At 42.0% G+C, this 22,417-nt stretch overlaps 1 protein-coding gene across 2 annotated transcripts; it reads right to left on the bottom strand.

The window, feature by feature from the left end:
* Positions 1–1,648: 1,648 nt before the first annotated feature.
* LOC109746232 (DNA mismatch repair protein MSH5) lies at positions 1,649–21,815 on the bottom strand. 2 transcript variants are annotated; one of them, XM_020305357.4, is made up of 34 exons: positions 21,409–21,815; positions 19,612–19,643; positions 19,214–19,308; positions 18,948–19,028; positions 18,803–18,875; positions 18,155–18,218; positions 16,723–16,874; positions 16,352–16,453; positions 16,246–16,273; positions 16,143–16,174; positions 15,995–16,052; positions 15,810–15,896; positions 15,189–15,245; positions 12,839–12,940; positions 12,680–12,724; positions 11,996–12,073; positions 11,238–11,288; positions 11,068–11,149; positions 6,274–6,347; positions 6,114–6,210; positions 5,469–5,565; positions 5,301–5,390; positions 5,137–5,201; positions 4,991–5,049; positions 4,689–4,765; positions 4,435–4,521; positions 4,305–4,366; positions 4,154–4,215; positions 3,145–3,198; positions 2,953–3,035; positions 2,820–2,851; positions 2,712–2,735; positions 2,329–2,444; positions 1,649–2,219 (listed from the first exon to the last, which is right to left on the bottom strand). In XM_020305357.4, the coding sequence occupies exons 1-34, from the start codon at positions 21,475–21,477 to the stop codon at positions 2,133–2,135; spliced, it is 2,454 nt and encodes an 817-aa protein (XP_020160946.1). In that variant the 5' UTR covers positions 21,478–21,815; the 3' UTR covers positions 1,649–2,132. The 2 variants fall into 2 exon arrangements, with proteins under 2 accessions (XP_020160946.1, XP_073356284.1); XM_073500183.1 differs by having other exon boundaries at positions 16,352–16,427; positions 16,527–16,874; positions 21,409–21,781.
* Between the last annotated feature and the right edge of the window lie 602 nt (positions 21,816–22,417).

Here is a 22,417-nt window from a genome sequence, read left to right as displayed (position 1 = left end):
GCCGGTCCTGAGATTTCGGGGGCTCGGGGCGAAACTAAAATCCCGGGCCCTTTTATTAGCATACTAGATAATTTTTTTTGCACTACAACGAAGACACTTATTAGCTTACCAAACAGTAAGTCAATAAAACATGGGTTAGTTGAGGCGGTTTTGAGAAAAAAATTGTGGGAAAAACCAAATATGAAAGAAAAAAAAATCAAAATAAGGAGGAGGCATAGGGAGGTTGGACTAAGGACAAACTTAAGACGGAACATTGCGTTCTTTATAAATAGTAGAGATGGCAATAAGTTAATAATACATTGGGACAGTTGAGGATCAAAGATGAGAGAGAGAGAAACAAAAACAGGCGCAAGGACGTAGAAAGGTTAAACGAAGGACAAACGTAATACATAACCTCATTCTTTTATATAGTATATATAGAGATAGATGAAATAATAAGTATATCAAATATTCTCTTCATACATGAAATGTTACCAAGAACATTTATAGATTACCTTAGAATTTTCTTCAAACATTCCATGATGTCAACATTGACTTCTATATGGTCATCGTCTCTTGATTAGCATTAGTTTTCTCATCCACAACGATCTCTGTGATACTATCAACTCATCAAATAATTTTCTCATCTCTTTTTTTTCACCATCGGACATAGTAGATCTGAAATTTAGAAGACAAGTACTAATTAAAAACTTAACGCAAGGTCTTATGGAAAAATTCTAGGACAGAAGATAAGACCAAATCACTAAGACATAAGCTACCTTATTTGAAATCAACGATGGTGTGTATGGCAAGGACCGAGGTAGCCTATGCGCGGTGGGCATTCTGCTGCGTCCGCTGGCGGGCGGCGGGCGGCGGCAGCGCTCAGCGCTCGGTGGCTCAGGCGACTTTACAAATCGCGATTAGTGGAGATAGAGACGAGGGCCGGCAATCCATGCGCAAACCTAGATCCATCGGATGGATCAATAGTACGTGTGTAATGTACGGTTAGGCTGCCAAAGCACGTACTTGCACGGTTCCACGAAGCTCAGTTTGCATTTTTCTTCGCCACACCCAGCAAGGCCCAGATCACTAACGTACGTATGTAAGCAGGCCAGGTAGGAGGGGCCCCCAAGATATTGAGTAGCAGGCCAGGTAGGAGGGGGCCCCAAGATATTGGGGACCCGGGGCGGCCGCCCCCTTGCCCCCCAATCAGGACCGCCCCTGCTCCCACGGATCCAGGACGCAGCTTGCCTAAGCACCCGCAACAGCGCGCCCAAGCTCCGCCGAGCAGCAATGCCGCCGCATCTGCAGCCCCCCGGTCCGCCGATGTTGCCGCCGCCACACCCCGTTTCGCCGCGGCGGCCACCACCCACGCACGGACCAACAAGAGCACCGAGGCGACGGACCACGCCCACAACCACCGCCCACCACCACATATAAAAATTTGGATAGGGTGACCAATAAAGCAATACGATGGTAGTACCACGCACGTGGTAGTAGGTTACGTGGGGCAGAATTTATTAGGATGGTAGGTTTTAGTTGGATATAAAACTGTTCTCATTAGCATTTTCGTGGTGTGCTCCCCCTTTTTTGACACAGAAGTCACGTGTGGCATCGGTTTGGGGATCTGTGTGCGGCCATCTAGTGGGGTCGGTCCCCTGCAAATACCTTTGACATCATATATGTTATACCTGAAAAGTCTCAACAACTCCCTCCATCTTAAAATAGGAGTCACCGATTTCATACAACTTTACATATTAACTTTGTACTAAATCAACTACATTTATTTTGAGACAAAGGAAGCATACACTAAGTAACGTTGCCAGGGGATCGAATCTTGAAGCAGGCAAATCCATTGATAGTCCAGTGCAGCTGCCACCATGTGCAGACAGCACTTCCCATATGTGACAACACTAAATCGGGCCGAATCGGCTCAGAAAAACTAAGGACTGGATGGTCAAAATCAATTGCTCGTTTGAATATGCTGGGGAAGCAAAAAAAAAAAAAAAAACGTACAACTGTAACGATGCAATAGGTGGAGTTAAGTATTTGCAGCCAACACCAACAGCACTCCAATTTTCATTCACGGCTTATGTACAACGCTCTGCTGGTTCTGAAATTCAGCCACTCTTGTAACTCCAACGCAGCCCAATCTACGCCTCAGGGGGAAATACGTCCTCAAAGAAGTGGTTCAGATCACCTTTGCGCGGATCGAAGGCCAACAATTTTGCCATTGCATCCTGAAATTTTGAACAAATACTCATCATATATTCACTTACAATAACTATGCCCACTCTGCATGTAACAGCCTAGCTAACGACAGAACAAACATGCATGCAAGTCATAAACCTGGTATTGCTTGTCCTTTGCCGCCAAATTATCGCAGATCATGCGCCTTACAGGTCTCTTGGAATGGATATCCTCCAGAACACTAGCAGCTCTCTGAATAACTTCACTGGGAACACCTGCGAACAGCCAAACATGAGAATCATTTCTCTATGAGCAGTCATGCTGTCCGGTTTCTTTCTTTCACAAGATCTCCTGGAGCCACACGTGTCATGATGTAGATCAAGTAAAATAGTACTCCCATAGCATATGAATTTCTGAATACAATGGCAACTAACAGTGTGAAATAAATAAATAAATTTAGCCTTTCATCAAAATGAAAGCAGATTAGTTTATCATGCTATCGCAATTTGCCAGCTCAATAGAAGTTTACTCCATGTACATACCAGCAAGCTGTGCACAATGAAGTCCTGCAAGAAAAGATGTGTTACTTGTTATCTCACTCAAAAGGATCCGTATCTATCATTGTATAAATGCTGTATACATAAGCTTACCAAAGCTCAAGAGTGCCTGTCCAGGTACAAGTCTTCACCATGGGTATCACAAGTTACATAAGAAATTAGTACCAAAAAGAAATTATTCGGAACAAGAAAAACACATAACAGCTAAGCTTTCATATCTACTTACCTGTAAAGGAATATGATATCTTCATTGCTTGCCTGTCCATCAGGATTCAGAACACTCATGGTACAGCATTTTATATGTTCAGACTGCAAAATTTCTCACATTTACCAATCGTTATAACCAGGGTCAGGAAACCTCAAATGTAAAAGGACATACTAAATTTCTATACACCAGCAAACTAGTTATTTTCTTAACCTGTGGTAAGTAGTTTTCGGTGAAGATCTCCGTCAGATGTGTTGACAAAAGGACCTGCAAGGTTGCAACAGTTAGATCATATCCCAACACATTACAGTGGTAAATATTACTACAAGAATTCCATCATTTATCCATAGAGTAAATTTATAGCATTCCCACATTCAATCAAGCTGTTTAAGAGATATACAAATCAATCAGCAAATGTGTCACGATGCAAAAAGTATGCCATTATGAAAGAAACTCTTACGGTTTCGATAACTAGCCATGGACAGACTGCGTTGAAGCTAGCTATCCATGTGCCAGAACCATGAGTTGGTTTCAAGATCTTATGGGTTTAAACTCTAGCCTACCCCAACTTGTTTGGGACTAAAAGGCTTTGTTGTTGTTGTTGTACAAAACAAACTCTTATATAGGAAATATGTTATAGGATGCAGAATGAATATCGGACCAAGTTTTCCCTTCGACGAAAAGCCATATATAGAACCTGTTTTAGGTATAGAGGGATACATTGACAATAATATGTTACTCATGCTTGAAAGCATCAAACAAAATAAACAATATGATTCAAGAAACGCAACATTATGCCTTACTTCCATCCCTTATTTGCACTCAGTGTTCTATTCTACAGTCCCGTTTTCACACAAGTACAGAGTTCGAGTAATACTGGACTTTACTGTATATCTTCTTTTCAAGTTAGAAAATATAGTATATCCATTTTCTATCATGAATCAAATTTTGATTCAGTTTTAAAAATGCATAAATCTGCCGCCAAACAAGGATAACCATTCTGGTACCGGTATTCACAACTCTAATGTCCAGTAACCGATGTGGCATTAAAATGCCTAATTTGAAGTGAAAAGGGAAAGAAAAAAGATAGTAGCAACGGAAAAAATCTGAGCTAGTAAACTATGAAATGATGGTATTAACTTCAAGTGTGGCTGTAAGGAAGATCAGACAGGCAATACTATCAGATTCATAATCAACAGTAACATTTACCAGGCTACCTAACCTTTGGAGGATAATCATAATTTGCAAAATGACTGATAGTCCCTCCAAGCAAACCAATACCATCTGCAGGGAATCACGAAAGAAAATTAGCCATCTACTCTTAAGTCATGTTGAGGATGGGAGGAAGAATTTCAGATTTTCTGTGGTCTCACCTTCTGTTAGAGTACCCTTACCGAATTCATCTAATAAGCACAGTGATCTCGATGTTGCATGCCTGCAAAATTTCTTTGGTTGTATGTTCAAGATCACAAGACAACTTAAGGGTGGATACAAATATGATACCTGAGCATTGTTCCAACTTGATGTAAATCAATCATAAATGTTGACTGCTCAGTTGTCATTGACTTGCTTCCCATTGCACAGAATATCCTACAAAACATTATTAAACATGTCAGATATATAAAACTTTAATCTAGGAGTACTACGATAACTGTGTGTCATGAACCGTATACATATTAGCATTTGACCTACAACACTAATACACTAATAATTTCCCCTCAATTCTTCACACTGAAACATGTCATATAAACACAAACCTATCAGTCAATCCAACAACAGCAGAATCAGCAGGAACAAAGCTTCCAATATGAGCAAGAAAAACCACCAATGCAACCTGAAAGCAAATATCCAATGCAACTTGAACTTTATTTCGCAACTTTGAGTTCATGAAAGTAGGAAATTCGTACATGCTCTCCCTAGGAAGTAAAAAAACACAAAATTTAAAGTATATTAACGATCTGATCTTCAGCCACATTTTAATCCAGAACTAACTGATACAGCCTAAGCATTTGTGGAATTTAGTTTGGGGGTGCACAAAGCACTTCTCAGGTAACATTACCTGCTTAATGTAAATGCTTTTCCCTGAATAGTTAGGTCCAGTTATTATGTTTATTCTTCCTGAGATAAGAAATAGCCATAAATCAGATTCTTGACAATAAGAGAAGTACTAAGTTTAGAATATCACATATCTTGGGAACTAGCCACCTGCACTGCGGATTTTCGTATCATTTGGAACAAATGTGTCAACGGTCATTTCCTGCAAAGCATGTCTAAATTGTGTTGAAGTAAGTTCAATGCCTTCAACCATAAGATTGTTAGTAATACCCAACTAACATGTAACATGGGAATAAAAAAAAAACAATACTAACCTTCCATTCCGTATCTCAAGTATGGAATCCTCGGTTAAGATGGGCCTCACATAATTGTTTTGGCGCGCAACAATTGCCAATGATAAAATACTAATGTAACAGCAACAAGTGCTCATTAGATCGCCATATTGTCAGTAAGTTGAATGTGTGTAACAAATATGTGCATACCAATCAAGTTCTGCTGCAAAGTTCACTGCTTTTGTCAGTTGAGGTAGAAACTGAAGAACACGGCATACTAGATCCCTTATGATTGCTCTTTCCATGTCTGTCAGCGCAACAACGCCAAAGTCATTATCCATTTGCAGATTTGCTTATACTAAATATGCAAATTATCACAAAAGGTCCCAAAACTGGTATAACAGTCCAGAGAGATCAAATAGATAATCGACTTAATTATGGAAATACAAAAAGAGTATCCATTGCAAACTTCAATAAGACACACATTTAGACCCGTATTAAGAAAAAGGTTACATGTAAACTTGAACTATAGAAATTTCTGGAACAAAATATAAAATAGCAAGAAATTGGCAGATGAATATAAAATTACATTCCGAAATCCACAGGCATGTCATATCTGGAGACGATGGCAAGATAAACTTGTTAAGGTGAAATGCTCACTATTTGCTTATTCATGGCCTTTAACTTTAAAGGTAAAGTACCATCGAACATGAAGTTCAAAATAAACTCATTTGTAAGTGTAGCTCTATCTTCATCAGGGAAAATATGATTATTGCACCAACAGTATAGATAATTCGATAAGAAACCACAGCATTGGGAGCAGAATTAAATAAGTAGATAAATTATTTAAGCTACCAAGAATTTTATGATAAATATCTCCCAGAAGGTTGTCCAGCTCTCTTGTCTTCTGAGTATGGTAGTAGAACCTTCTCTCTTCCCCATCCTCTGAAAACTGATGAGCATAGAACTTATTACACATTAACAATCAAACAAAATAAAACAACACACAGCTTACCGCAAATTCAAAATCTTGAAGTCCTATTAACAAGGCCTCACTTATCTTCTCATCAAAAAAACACATCAAGTATCCTGTTAGCATCATAAATGGTAAACACATGAGTGTTCTCATTATTAACTTTTAGTTCCTATGAACGATTGCATATTGTATTTTACAAGCACTATCCAGCAACCTGTAAGACTCCAGTACCACTATAGTAAATTAGACAAAGAAACTAGTAAATGACAACCAGAAAGACGTTAACAAACAAATAGCTAATGTTTCCAATCCACATGCAGACCAGACTCAAGCCCTTATCTTCTTGCAGATATTGCCTCAAACTTTAATTTGTACTAGTCAAACAAGGAGTTAAAATAAATATTTGAACAACGAACCTAATTACTTAGTCGATGGTCACATACTCACTCCATTCTTATGAACAACAACAACGACAACAACAACAACAACAACAAAGCCTTTAGTCCCAAACAAGTTGGGGTAGGTTAGAGGTGAAACCCATAAGATCTCGCAACCAACTCATGGTTCTGGCACATGGATAGCAAGCTTCCACGCACTCCTGTCCATGGCTAGTTCTCTATCGATACTCCAGTCCTTCAGATCCCTCTTTAAGGACTCCTCCAATCTCAAGTTCGGACTACCCCGACCTCTCTTGACATTATCGGCACGCTTTAGCCGTCCGCTATGCACTGGCGCTTTTGGAGGCCTGCGCTGAATATGCCCAAACCATCTCAGACGATGTTGGACAAGCTTCTCTTCAATCGGCACTACCCCAACTCTATCTTGTATATCATCATTCCGGGCTCGGTCCTTCCTTGTGTGGCCACATATCCATCTTAACATGCGCGTCTCCGCCACACCTAACTGTTGAACATGTCGCCTTTTAGTCGGCCAACACTCAACGCCATACAACATTGCGGGTCGAACCGCCGTCCTATAGAACTTGCCTTTTAGCTTTTGTGGCACTCTCTTGTCATAGAGAATGCCAGAAGCTTGGCGCCACTTCATCCATCCGGCTTTGATTCGATGATTCACATCTTCATTGATATCCCTATCCTTCTGCAACAGACCCCAAATATCTAAAGGTGTCCTTCTGAGGCATCACCTGCCCATCAAGGCTAACCTCCTCCTCATGCCTAGTAGTACTGAAACCGCACATCATGCTATATACAGCTGAGAGCTACTCGGTTTTAGTTCTACTAAGTCTAAAACCTTTGGATTCCAAGGTTTGTCTCCATAGCTCTAGCTTCCTATTGACCCCCGTCCGACTATCATCGTCTAGCACCACATCATCCGCAAAGAGCATACACCATGGGATATCTCCTTGTATATCCCTTGTGACCTTATCCATCACTAGAGCGAAAAGATAAGGGCTCAAAGCTGACCCCCGGTGCAGTCCTATTTTAATCGGGAAGTCATCAGTGTCGCCATCACTTGCTCGAAGACTTGTCACAACATTATCATACATGTCCTTGATGAGGGTAATGTACTTTGTTGGGACTTTGTGTTTCTCCAAGGCCCACCTCATAAAATTCCGCGGTATCTTATCATAGGCCTCCTCTAAGTCAATGAACACCATAGCAAATCCTTCTTTTGCTCCCTTTATCTCTCCCATGAGTTGTCGTACCAAGAAAATTGCTTCCATCGTCGACCTCCCGGGCATGAAACCAAACTGATTTTTGGTCACGCTTGTCATACTTCTTAAGCGGTGCTCAATGACTCTCTCCCATAGCTTCATTGTATGTCTCCTCAGCTTAATTCCATGGTAATTAGTACAACTCTGAACATCCCCCTTGTTCTTGAAGATTGGTACTAATATACTCCGTCTCCATTCTTCTGGCATCTTGTTTACCCAAAAAATGAGGTTGAAAAGCTTAGTTAGCCATACTATAGCTATGTCTCCAAGGCCTCTCCACACCTCAATGGGGATACAATCAGGGCCCATCACCTTGCCTCTTTTCATCTTTTCTAAAGCCTCCTTGACCTCCAACTCCTGGATTCGCCGCACAAAGCACCTGCTGGTATCATCAAAGGAGTCATCCAATTCAATGGTAGAGCTCTCATTCTCCCCATTGAACAACTAGTCGAAGTACTCCCGCCATCTATGCTTAATCTCCTCGTCCTTCACCAGGAGCTGGTCTGCTCCGTCCTTGATGCATTTGACTTGGTCGACATCCCTCGCCTTCCTCTCTCGGATCTTGGCCGTCTTATAGATGTCCCTTTCGCCTTCCTTCATGTCTAACCGCTGGTATAGTCCTCATACGCCCGACCCCTAGCTTCACTCACAGCTCGCTTTGCGGCCTTCTTTGCCATCTTGTACTTCTCTATGTTATCTGCACTCCTATCTAGGTAGAGGCGTCTAAAACAATCTTTCTTCTCCTTAATAGCCTTTTGGACATCATCGCTCCATCACCAGGTATCTTTAGCTTCTCTTTTACTTCCCCTGGACACTCCAAACTCCTCTAAGGCCACCTTACAAATGCAAGTCGACATCTTCATCCACATATTGTTTGCATCGCCTCCTTCCTCCCAAGGGCCCTCCTTAATGATCCCCTCCTTGAACGCCTGAGCTCCCACCCCCTTGAGCTTCCACCACTTCGTTCTAGCGAATTTGGCACGCTTATCCCGCTGGACACGAATTTGAAAGCGGAAGTCAATCACCACCAGCCAGGTATCACCTTACAATCTAGGCACACACGTTTGTCTTCTCTTCTCGAGAGGATGAAATCAATCTGGCTAGAGTGTTGACCACTACTAAAAGTCACTAGATGTGATTCTCTCTTTTGAAAGAGGGTGTTAGCCACGATCATGTCGTAGGCTAGAGCAAAGCTTAAGACATCTTCTTCTTGATTCCTGATGCCATAACCAAAGCCCCCATGCACCCCTTCAAAACCTGTGTTAGATGTACCCACGTGGGCACTGAGGTCTCCTATGAAGAGCTTCTCGCCAAACGGTACACTCCTAACCATGTCCTCCAAGCCTTCCCAGAACTCTCCCTCTTGGTGTTCTCATTGTGGCCTACTTGCGGGGCATACGTGCTGATAACCATGTCCTCCATTCCTTTAATCACAAAGACCAAGGCAACTGTGCGCTTAGAAGTTTTGGAGTATTTTACCCCTGATAAATCGCATGCTGAGCAGTTATTAGCACACCAAAAGTGCTATTATTCTTGCCAGCCACACTGCACATGGCCAATCAGAGGCAGCTAGCTCTACACGGATTGGCATTGGCCATTACTCTCGATGCATGCATGTGGGAATATGGCGAGAGGAGGTGAGCTGTTCACAACACAATTAAGGCTACGTCTTTAGAAGAGCGGGGTGCAGTGCATTGATTACGAGTCGAAGGACTAGTCGATGGACTAGTCTATGAGTCGCAACTGTGGTGTCGACTTCAAATCTCGTGTAGACTAATTTGATGAGTCGAGCGGTCGAGAGACTAGTCATAGACTAGTCTGGACTAGTCGTGTACATTAAGTCGAACGACTCAATTTTTTCTTTTTTTAGAGGCGAGTGACTTAAAAGTGGAGGGGATAAGATAGCTCAACCCGCGAGCGCGTGGGAGGGAAATTTCGTGGCTAGGTTTCAGTTTCGCTCCAAAGAGAGCTGCCTCCGCTGGGACACGGCGCCGCCAGCAATCACTGACCCACCGCCACCAGCAGTGGCAAGGAGAATCGCGACGCCCACCCTCCGCTGCTTCTGCCCCTCCGCTGGATCCAGCCCACTCCTCTGGAGCTCTCCCTCTTTGCTGGTTCTGATGTCCAGATCCACCCCTATCTCTGCTGGTTTCTGGGCTGGTTCATCTGCTCCTGGATCCTCCCTTTGCAAGTAATTTCTCCCTTCTCTTATCCTCATATGGTTCCTCTATTGCTTGTTCCTTGGCTGGTTCCTCTACCGCTAGTTCCTGATTTAGGTTTGCTTGTTTCAATTCAACATCCTTAGGTTTGAGCAAAGCTAGAGTTACAATGTCTACAACACCAGAGATATCTCGGACAGTGTGCTCAGCAGCCGCTTATATAGTACAGTACTACATACTACTACTAGGTATTAGTATTTATGTACTGTAAGTTCAGTGCTACAGTACCATGTCGACTAGTCTCGCACAAATCTAGACTACTCACGATTAATCTATGGGTCTCAACCTTGGAACGACTCGACGACTCTTCGACTCGTAAACGTTGGTGCAGTGTGGAAGGGCATTCTCAGCATGTTAGAGGAACAAACAAGGGTGCGCCCTGATTAGTGAAATTCTGACAGAAAAGTTCCACACCTCGTTTGCAGGGATGGAGGGAAAAACATTCATACATTATGCAACAGCCATTTTAAGGTTCAAAATTTAATTTCGTAATTTACCCTGAAATAGGCTATGGAATTATCTTACAAGTTCCTAATGCAAGGCACCAATAATCAATTAATGTTTCTCATGCAACTACATCAAAGTGTAACCAGACTACCCAGCTACACTAACACACAAATTTGAGCCAAACTACCCAAGGGTAAAAGGAATTTAACTAACATGTTCTCCTGCAAGATTAACTTTGGACCCAAAAAAATGCTTGATGACCGAAAAAAATACGTTGGTTTCTAAAAAAAGAAAGCACATTAGTAAGAACCCCTGCTATGTATATTTCATTTTAGTATAGCAGAAAAGGAGACCTTCCATAGCATAAACAAAAGAAAGAGGACAAAGCTTGAGCATGCAATAGCAATGTATATCATATGGAGGGCTCGATAGTATCAAATTTAACAGGATAAAAAGAATAAAGTTCTATCTGGGGATCAGCAACAAAAATACCTATTTGGTGTACATAGACAATTAGCGGAGCTTTTCTGCATTCGAGCGAGAAAGGGAAGGAGGCATTTTCATTAGCTGAAACCTAGAAGCAGCTAAACTGTTACAATTTATCGAACAAAGGCATAAAAAGTTGACGCTTCAAATTAAATTCACTTTGGAAGATCCATCACCTGCTCCAGAAAGTCAGGTAATCCTTCATACACCATCCTCAGTTCATCCAACTATATTTCACAAGGAGGTTCATTTGATTAGAAGAACGAGGCCATATCGCTGAGAAAAAGGAAACATACAATACTAGATACCAAACTTAAAAGGAAAATCAAGATATTTTGAAGAACCACAGAAGTTGCCAAGAAAATTTAATGTTGTGATGAATTATTATCACGTTAAAGAATGGTGTTCAAACTTTAAATAGTACCCACATATGTGCACACCCACCCAAATGTGCAGACAAGGTCCACACAACACAACAAGCTGTTCTTATTACCCAATTCGACCAGACCCCTGTGAGCCATTGAAGTACTCCCTCCGTCACATAATATAAGATGTTATTACAACCGATGTACTCACATATTGGTTGTGATAACATCTTATATTATGGGACAGAGGGAGTATTTAGCAAAGCAGAACATAACTATGATTTGAGTTTGAGAAAATGAAAAAAAAAAACAATTTAATAGTGTTATATGGCAATCACCAACTGCAACAACTGAACAGGACAAATACCACAAGTACTGGTTACGCTCAAGGCAAAGCAATAAGCCTGCTTCAACTATTGCACAAAGAGATGGGAGTTTGATAATTGGCTTTTAGTGATAGATTACAACTAAATGATTATTGAATATAAAGTAAAGTATGGGATCGATTAAAAAGTATAATTTATAGGACAACAGAATACAGCTCCAGGATAACCACCCCAAGGCCTGACCTCATCACATAAATTTTCTTTCACCAATGTTTCATAGCCTTTTTCCTTACTCCGTTGTACGTCAATGACACCAATCACCTATCAATAATAGATAGAGGTCATCAATTTGTGGAAGATGAAACAACAACAGCAAGCCTCAACAATCCCGAGAAAAAAAATATGCATTCACTCGATAAGATACTGACATATTATTTGGATAAAACTGTAACACAACCACTCATTCACTGCACAGAGCCACAGATTCAGCAGAAATGTGAATTAACTTCCCAGGAAGAAAAGAAATATTGAACAATCATTGTACATTTGTTTGTCCAAGGCTAACATGTTTACCCAGGTCTGAAGCAACAAATTTCACAAATAACTTTTCATACAAGAGTATCTGTAAATCATTTCATGCAAATCTATGATACATGATGTTAGAAGCCCGAGTGCTGACCACACCAATTCATATAATTCACTAAGATCAATTGCCTAGTTAGAGATACCAGTAGGCAGATTTGTACAAAATTATACAGTAGGAGTATAGCATAACTCATACTATTTCAAAAATTTGAGATGGTCATATTGTTGTACGTAATGATCTAAAACATCACGGCATATCAATGTAAGTCAAAGATAAGGGTAAAACGCATGCACAAACTTTCTTCTGCATTTAAAGTGAGGGACAATGGTATGGGTACTAACCAGATTCGATACATAATCCAGCTCTGCTGTAATTGAAGAATTTGCCTGAAAACATATGCATCCAAGAATAAAGAAACTTCTTATTACAATATCATGAAACTAGTTCAAACTTTCATTAGTTAGTTGTGGAAGTAACAGCACCGGCTTGGAGACTAGTACCTTTTCAACCAAGTCAATGCTCATATGTTGCAACTTATTTGCCAGATGCTCTGATATTCCTACCTCAAAAATCTTGTTTATATGAAGCAAAGAACAAATGCACTGAAACAAGAGAAGCGAGCAAAGAAAATTACCAAGAGAAACAAGAGGAGATAAATAACCTACACACCACGTTTGTGCGCCATTGATCAGTAACCTTCAGTGTCCAACACTGGATATCAGATTCATTACAGAACGGTACAAAGCAATAATCAAAACATGCACCGCGATAATTGTTCAGTTATTTCCTGCCCAAAATCTTAAGTAGTCGACTCGCCTGAGCATTTACTTAGTTCAACTAGGAAACAGCAGAGGCATGTTCCAAATTTGAGTTCTCCACAAGTACCGTACTAGACATACTTATTAATTCCATTCTAGCGAGCCTCCCAGTTTGGTGTTTGGAATGGAACGTTATTATAGTACCAGAGAGTTCCGGTGTTTCGTTCTGTGCTTTCATATAAAATGGATATATATGCATAAGACACACCATAAAAAGATAAAAGGGAAAAAAGGGGATAGATGTTGCTTGTAGGCTGGCATAGACATTGTTGCTCGCGTCCAGCTAGACCTGTCTGATCCCAGTGCCTGGTAACAGCATGCAGGCACATCGCAGAAGAGTCTGTCTTGTATCTAGCTTGTCCAGCTGAACATCCCAGACAACAATACCGCATCGGCAAGGAGCAAGATGTGATGGGAAGCCAACTTTATAAGAGAGTAGGAGTGATCTTTGTGTGTGGAGGAAAGCATGAGCACAAAGAGTTCTTTACTTGAAATCAGTGCAAAATAACTTCTGTCAGCCGGCAATAGCGTCACCTGATCAGAAGTTTCTTCCAGAATATGTTGGGGAAACCCTAGCCGCCACCGCGCTCGCTGGCGGGGCGGGGGCCTCTTCTCCTCCTCGAGCGGTGGTGGGCGGCACGGGACGGCCTCGTCGTTTGGGGGTGCAGCGCTTCGTGGGGCGCGGCGGCGCTAGTGGGTACTGCCCCGGCATGGTGGGCTACGTGGTGTGACCGGCAGGGATGTGCCCGTGGTGGTGGCGGCGGCGCGGCCCAAATCAGGTCTGGATCTGGCGGCTCTCCCTTGACAGGCGGCGCGGGGGCTGGCCTCGACCCGGCGTGGTTGTGGCGCTGGGAGTGGACCGCGGGAGCGCGTGGCGAGCTGCTACAGGGGTGCGGCGGCTGCCGGTGGTGCGGTGGTCCCTCGGTGGGTGGGCGCTCTGGAGGCCCTCTTTGGCGGGCCGGCGGCCCTCGCCGGTGGACGGGTGGCTGCGGTTGCCCCGCGTGGAGCTGCGGGAGACCGTAGTGGGGCGTCAGGGGTGACGTGTGGGGAGGTTGTAGGAGGGATGGGTGGTCTCTCTACCCGTCACCGGTGCAGGGGGCGCTGGTCCGGACTTGCTCCGCTCCTCTTCTCCCCATTTCCCCTACCTAGCGACTCCCACTCTAGATCGCTGTTCGGGGCAGTCCGGTCACCGGCGGCTCTGCTATGCTACGGTTTTGCCGGTCGGTTCCAAGTCCGTCCCTTTGTTGGTGTTCTGAGCGTCGGGATGCAGGGCGGCGGCCTTGGTGGCGGGAGCGCCGTGCTCGTGGGCGGAGCTCGCGGCTCAGGTGCGGGCTAGTCTCCATGGCCATGTAGGCGGCATGGCGGCTGGTGCTTGTCAATTGGTGGCTGTGATGCGGCGTCTGTCCCCGGGACTGGCCGCAACCTTATTCGGAGCCGGAGTGTGTTTACCTGGGTGAATTGAATACCCTGCCTGGCTTTCCTAGGCCGACGGAGGCGTCGTCTGTGGACGTCGTCATCTTCTTGAAGGCTTCGTCGTGGTTACTCCATATCCTCCAAGGTGCCTTGGATGAAAATCGTGATCCTCTGGATCGGGTGGCGGCGGCACTCCGGTGGCGTATCCTTCTTGAAGGCATCGCCTTGGGGCTCATAGATCGACAGCGTGTAGCTTGGTCTCTTCTCGGTGGCTTGTTCCCGGTTGAGTGCTCCCTCAACTTCCTAGTGAGGCTTAGTGTCTATCTGTTGTTTACTTGGACTTGTTGTGGGAGTGTTAGCTGCTTCTTAGCATCTTTGTACCTTGCCTTGGGTGCGTGTGGTGTTGTATCACTCGTTGTAAGTTGGTTGTTGCTTTATATATAAAGCGGGGCGAAAGCCTTTTTGGGTAAAGGGAAGCTCCATCCGTTGAGGATGGAATGGAGTGGATTGATACTAGCATGAAAGGCATAATTGAACTAATTGACCAGAATGGCAGACATGAGATATACTGTTCCAGGATAACATGTATTTGAACTTGGAAATAAAGCTTTTTGGGTACCTTCAGAAATGTGTGCCAATCACTGCTTGTACAGCTGGAACTTGGAGAGTTGAATTTCTTCAGAAAAAAGGAAAATGTTAGTTCGGCATATCTGAAAACTTGAAGCTGAATACAGCATGCTCAAAGAAACTAGGAATAACCATGATATTCTTAATCAGCACTATGGCTTCAATTGTTTTACAATACTTTTGAGTTTCCTTTTTACTTCAGGCCAAAGTAGTATGTCTCAAGCTCTCGATTTCATTAATTAAGAGTTACAATAAATAACTATTGATCGGATATAAACAAAGATAGCATGTAAACTTATGTTTTAACGAATTCACATTGTGTGTAGCAAGATGGAACGGGGTGGACAAACAATACCCATGAGGCCATGACCCAAAAGAACTATAGGGAGGTACATGAAGGTTAAAACTTCACGTAACGCAACTAACTGGCACTTAAGTCTAATCTCCATCGTTTTACCCAGAGAACATTATCAAAGAGGTATTATATGTTTTTTCACTTCACTTTAGACACACCTGTCTTGTCATGACAAAGGGATTTTGACTATATTACAGCAAGCGGAGGTACAAATAAAATACCTTAAAATGTACATGAACAGAGTAAACTAAATAGAACCTTGAGCATGTGGGGAACATCTCTCACAGACTTCAAAGTCTCACGCAGTGCAGACATTACTTCTTCACAGCAAAGGAAGAAAGATATCTAGAATTGCTAGGAAACACAAGACCACAAACCAATGGCATTTGGGCATCAAAAGTCAGAAGGGATGAAAGATTTTGTACTGTTCAAAATAAGGATACTGTGTTGAGGCGATTATTTATGACATCGATATCAATTATGGGACGTAAGAACCATGCTCTAAGATGAAGCATAGAAATAGATAAGACTTCAGAAAATGTTACTTATTCCTATTTCACTGATACTGGCTAGCAGAGATAGAAAACTGACCTCAAGAGACGTCTTCCCATAGGTGTCACACACTACATTTAAGACAAAGCAGTGAACTTACTAGAAAATAAATGAAGGAAAGAAAAAAAAAAAGGCTTGCTACCTTATTGAGGATACCAAAGACTGAAAACCTGCAGTTTAATATTACTATTACAAACTGGAACCAGAGTAAGGGTACAACACGTAGATCCAAGATTCTTAGTTCTTACCCTTCTTTAGCTCTTCCTATTCCCATGTAACTGGGGTGCTTATCCACTTGAAAAATATGTAGTGCCTCATGAGCAGCTGCATCAAGTTTCAAAAATCTGTCTCTGTGATGAATGTCAAGGCATACAGTGCTAAACTAACCATAACAAATTGCTAATATATATGACATAGCATTACCCTACAGTGAGCTACTTAAATTGTTAAGTTGCTTCCAACAGGGCAGTGGAGCTATATAAATTTCTTGAGTTGGTTCCAAAGTACGAACGAAAAATATGTTGCATCTGAAATAAAGTATCATGATGGAAGATGTAATTTAAAATTGACTGCATCAGCATGTTGTGTTCATCTAATACAATCATAGATCGAAGGATAAAATGAGATCTGTGCCACAGAATCAATTGCAATGGATGCTCCTCCTTCCATTTGTTCAAGGGTATCAAGAAGCCTCTCGCTATCTAATATAGCAAGAAGACCTCCAGCAGCACGAACTTGAACATCACTTCCAAGATCCATCATGGAATTAAGCTGCAAGTACGCACAAAATGATTTCACTGTGCAAGGACAGAATGGTTAACAAGATCTGAGAAACGAAATGAATGGTGAAACATCAACTAGCAAGAGTTTATCAGCAATTCATGTGAGGCAAATATGGCATATATCCTAACTTCAAGGATATATTGAAAGTAATCACTTTTGGAGGGGATAATAAAGAATTGTACAAGTATCCTGATCATAGTTTTAATTATATATTACAGATTCAGTGAGAAAATGAGCATGTCCTGATTGCAAGTTCCATAGAATGACTAGAAATAGTATACAGGTACATCCAGCAGAAGAAGCGTAACACCTTCCCACCCAGAAATGCAATGCAAGAGCTTGATGAAAACAAATGTTACACTATACTTTTTCTAAAAAAGTGTGATCGACATGAGCTTTCAAATATCAAATGTGATAATATTAACTATTTACGAGAAATAAAAGTTCACTCTATCTATAGAAATGATCTGCGAGACCCAAGGCACCTACCCGACTTTGAGGGCAAGAAAATGACACAATGCCCTCAAAAGAAAGAGAAACACAAGCTTTTTATTACAAATAGAGATAAAAAGGAGCTACACCGCTGTTTTGTTAGATTCAAATTGTAGGATGTAGATTCACATACAGATAATGAAGATGTATAAGTCATACAACTGCATTTGCGATTATATGCATAAGAAGTGAAGTTAATGTGATCTATGATATGAAGTCCCTAAGCAAATGAAGTAACTGTTTCGACCAGTAGGCAGTAATTTTCAGTATAGAAAATTGGTTCTACAATCGCGAAACAAGATATACAAATAGAGTGGGTTATTTTTCACAATTCCCACCTTCAGATTCCTAAGCATATAAATTTCACCAAAATTCTTAAAAGGAAAGTAACTGGACAGGAACACTGCTATTGATCAAGTAGAGAAACAGAAACAATAGTACATGTGGCCCTGTGCATTTGTATAAATGGAAGAGAACAAGAAGAACCCATAAACAAAAGAGGGACTACTCGCTAATCATATGTCCTCAAAGTTCAGATATGTGATTTCTTAGGAGGTCAAAATCCTGATTTTCTTGGCAACTGTAGCAAGTGTGGGGTGGAAGAAATCAGGAAAATATAATTATAAACTGAATGAAACAATGATAAAATAAATTTCTTCAAGGCCATGCTGAATAAGAGTTTATCATGGCTGGAGATGGTCTTTTTGAAACCTATGGAGAAGTGAAACATATAGGTAGAAAACGGTAGCAGTAAGATTCTCATTTAGATCACTTACAAAGCAAATCCTCTCTTTTACACTTAATCCATCATCCATTGCTGCAACTTTCAAGTATATTAATCTGCAATTTGGACAAGCAATACACAGATAATTCATCATCAATGCATCAGGTTGAAGAATTAGGAAATGCACGAGATGGAGATACAGTAGCCCAAAATGTATTGACTGCAACTGCAATGAACTTTCTAGTTACTGACAAGTGTTTTCCTTCCTCACATAGCAGGATCAATACATATATACAACAATAATAACATTCATATCATAAGTTGTCAAACACCTACATGGATGAGTTTCTCAGCCTTCTCCAAATCCAAAACCGAAAACATTCAATTACAGTTGTTAGGCTAATTTGTTTTTCACTGACAAAACAATGATATTGAAAAGCCCCCATCCTCTTATACTATTGCAAAAATCATAACCAAGTTCGGACTGACACTTGGTAAATGTAGTTGATTTAACGTACAAAACAGCAACTGAAACAACACATCCAATAAATAAGCAGATTAGTACTACCCAAATGGCCAAATCTGATTAATCCTTAAGATATTCCTGTAAAGCATATAGTAAGGTGCAGAAACCATAGTTCTCACACTCAAGGAAGTGCTTGGTCTAGTGATCAGGTAAAGAGTACACAAAACTGCTAACCTGTGCCAGGCTTGCTCATAGGTGAATGTTGAGCTTTTCATGAGCTTCACAACAGGGGGGTCATCATTACTATCTGTGTGATTCCATGCAAAACAATCAGAAGAGAACTTAAGATATCAGTTGAAGAACTGGCTGCAGTCCAAACCATTTCTCTGTAAAGCCGATAGAAGTTCTTCTTCTGTCTTTGTACTTGCATATATGGTGCTTGGTTTTGCTTGACATTTCACTGATCCAAAATCAAGCAACACAGAGAGTCAGCTATGCAGTTTTTGCTGTTGTAAATGTTGAAACTACTTCACACTGGAAAATTTGTCAAAGTATTTTGCTACCATAACAATTATTTCGTTTTAAAAAAATCCATAGCATACAACCTGAAATTTGGATTTCTGTAGTATTAAGTCAACAACATACCAAGATCAATCAGAGGGAATCCCCCAGCGCTATCTTCCCAGATTTCCAATACAAAAAGCTGGCGCGTATTTGAATCATAGTATGACACTCCAACCCTGATATCACATGAAAGTGGCAGGTATTATAAGCAGTTGACTCATATTCCATATTCCACTGTAACAAATACATTGATGTGCTAGTAATCGACAGAAGAAATTTTTAGCATTGAAATCTCAGTGTAATGGTGGACTAGAACACAGACTATGCTGCAAATCAGCGGGGGCACTCTGTTTTACTGAGGACTAGTATCCATGTCCTTCGGAAAGTATATTGTGCAGGATACAAATACAAGTAAAGAAGCTTATCTCGTAAAATAACGGAAAAAATCTCAATAAACTAAATATACATCTAAAGTTTACCTACGCCCTTGCATTACACAAGCCATATGGACCTGCAACACAATCAGTTGAAAATCAGTCAGCACATTGCATAGCACGAATGTGTGAATAAGATATTCTGGAGTTACCAAAGTATCACGTGCATATAGAATCATATCTGCAATATCATTGAGTGTGAAACAGAAACTACAACTTGGCCTAAACACGAAGTCATAAAACAGTCTAATAAATGAAGAACAAAGTCACAGAAACTCCAAAGTGAGCCATCCAAGGCCATTCATGCTTTGCAATGTATGAATATCAAAACAAAAGGAAGGCCCTGGCAAGTATGGCATTCTCTTCAAAAACAATGGTGTTTTAATATAGCAGCATTACTTGTACTAAAATCTTGAGGCCTTATCCTTGAAAAATGTGAAGGAAGCTTAAAGAAGGCACTATTAAGAACTTCAGAGGTATACACACCACACTCCTCTGAGTTGCTTTACATTTCAGGAATATGATTCAGCCAGTAGTACTGTTTAACTCTCCAGTAAACCAAGATATCCATTCAGAATTATTCATGGCCATGAAAAAACATATAACCTTGCTTGACATTCTGATAAAAATATATTTAACCTCTCATACAAATACGTAGATACAAATGGTATAATGGAGCAATCATTAGTTGTTGTTTTTTCTCTCTGGTTAGGCTTTTCTTCAGTGCTGGGATGTGTAGAAGCACTTAAACATCCAGAAGAAACATTGCCAAATAATACGTTAAATAAGAGATTTTGTGTTACAAAAATCCACAACTCCACCTGCTTGATAGACTGATCCAATCAAGTCAGACACATTAGACATTTCTCAAATCAGGCTCGGGTTTGTGGGTGTGGTGACATAAGAACCAACAACAGAATTTACAAGTTAAAATAATGTTTGCCAAATACTAGAGGCCCATTTAGATTTTAGGCAAAAATAATTATCCAAACGAATGCAAACACAGCGTCTAACACAATCGAGTGCAGAACAAGACTTCCCAGTAACAAAACAGCATAAACACTTCATCCTATCACAAGTAAAATCCCTCGACCTTTGCATAGTATGCTTCCACATTTAGGCTAAAGCAGTAGGCAATCTTCAATCAGAATGGCTTTCCCTTTTTGGTATCCACAGTATGCACACAATTTTAGAAACAATTTTTGAGTCGAAACAGTTGTGCAGCAAACTTCATCAGAATTCATCATTAAAAATCTACCACTCTACTGAAAGGCGCATCAAATGGGCATTAAATGTGTAAGAGGCATGCAATACTGAAGCATGCCAAATCTATAAGGCAAGGCCGCAAAGCGACAACCATCTAAAACATCGATATGCTCCGTACCTCGAGTCCTGGAAACTATTCATAAGCTAAGAGGGATGCTCATTAAAATAACAGGGAAGAAGTGTGTGACGCTTGGATACATGGATTCAAGTGGCATGAAGTGCTAGCTCTTCTAAACGCATTTTCTAGGACCGGTTGCTCAAAGGCTAGAGAGCAACCGAAGCAAAAGCAGCACTAAAATAATCATGGAACCGAATCAGAGCACTGGCATGTGCATCAGATCAAAAGCAGCTATGCGACGTCACAACAAGCACACGGGTGTGGCAAGTGCCATAAACAATAATTCCGGCTACATTCCAGATCAGAGACACGGCATTTCGCGCGAAATTGGGGGTTTCCACTTCCACAACACGATTCGAACGGGCGCAGCGTTAACGGGGGCGTTTGATCCAGAACGAAATACTGCGTATAATGCGGCGGTCGGGGCGAGGAACTGGGATGGTCGAGTCGATACGCACCTGGGAGTCGATCCCCGTCTCGGCCACCTCCTCCTCCTCCTCCAGCTGCTCCTCGTCGTCCTCGTCCATTCACGCTCGATTGCTCGCCTCCCCCGTTCCTCTACACGGCGGCTCCTCCCGCTCGCCTCCCCGCGGGGGCCGGACCGGCGCGCCCAGAAACTGCGAAGGTCGGCGGGATTGAACTAATTGGCTGGATGCAAGCAACCTCACTCCTCAAACCCCAGCGGCCAAGGATGGCGGACGGGATGGGGACAGGGGGGACGCGATGCCGCGGTGAGGAGGACGGGAACGAGGAGGGAGTCGCCTCGCCGGCGACGGGCGGGGCGGAGTGAGGCGTCGGCGGCAACGCTGAAAACCCGCTGCGGCTGCGGCTGCGGCTGCTCTGACACCCGACACCTTGACCCCACAGGCCAGTCACTCGGTCTTTTTTCTTTTCTTTTTGGGCTTGCCAGTCACTCAAGCAGCGTCCACCTAGCCTGTGGGCCCAACCAAGAAGAAAGATGGGCAAGGCAGGCCGCCCTGTCCGGTGGCAGCCCCGATCCAGAACCGTACACTCTCAACTCACAGTCACCGTGCTAGCAATATCACGCGACGTATCAACATTCAAAAAAATAAAAACACGACGTATCAAACCATAGCACACTACCTACAAAAAAAATGATAGCATTATTTTTAACTTAATTGATTGCGGTTTCCGCGAATAACTTGTGAGATAACCATATTCCAAACACCTTACCAAGCGTTTTTAAACTTGTACTCAATGGAGGAAGTTCTAAATTGTCTGATTGCATTGGCTTGTTGCAATTGCACTTTGGGTGTCGGAGTTGGCAACACAATTCAGCGTACGAGAGCTCGCACAACGTTTTATAGATAATGGTTCATTGTGTGTCGGGTCCTCCCCGTATGCATGTTGTTCCCGGCTCAACCTCACGGGGATGTCACTGCCTGCTGCGTCGTCATGTCTCCGCTTTCGACTATATGCCTCGCCGCATGGTAAAGGATAAGTCCA

The sequence above is a fragment of the Aegilops tauschii genome, chromosome 1, assembly GCF_002575655.3.
Source record: "Aegilops tauschii subsp. strangulata cultivar AL8/78 chromosome 1, Aet v6.0, whole genome shotgun sequence".
NCBI lineage: Eukaryota > Viridiplantae > Streptophyta > Magnoliopsida > Poales > Poaceae > Aegilops > Aegilops tauschii.
Note: the sequence above shows the minus strand (reverse complement) of the source record. Positions and strands in the feature narration are given on the sequence as shown.

Bases quoted from the DNA above. Each gene is read 5' to 3' on its own strand.
- LOC109746232 (XM_020305357.4), bottom strand. From the start codon at position 21,477: ATGGACGAGGACGACGAGGAGCAGCTGGAGGAGGAGGAGGAGGTGGCC. The intron at 5,566-6,113 runs GTAGCTTAAATA...TTGCGCTGACAG, and splicing joins TATTTATCATAAAATTCTTG to ACATGGAAAGAGCAATCATA. The intron at 2,445-2,711 runs GTATGTACATGG...GGCTGTTCGCAG, and splicing joins TCATTGTGCACAGCTTGCTG to GTGTTCCCAGTGAAGTTATT.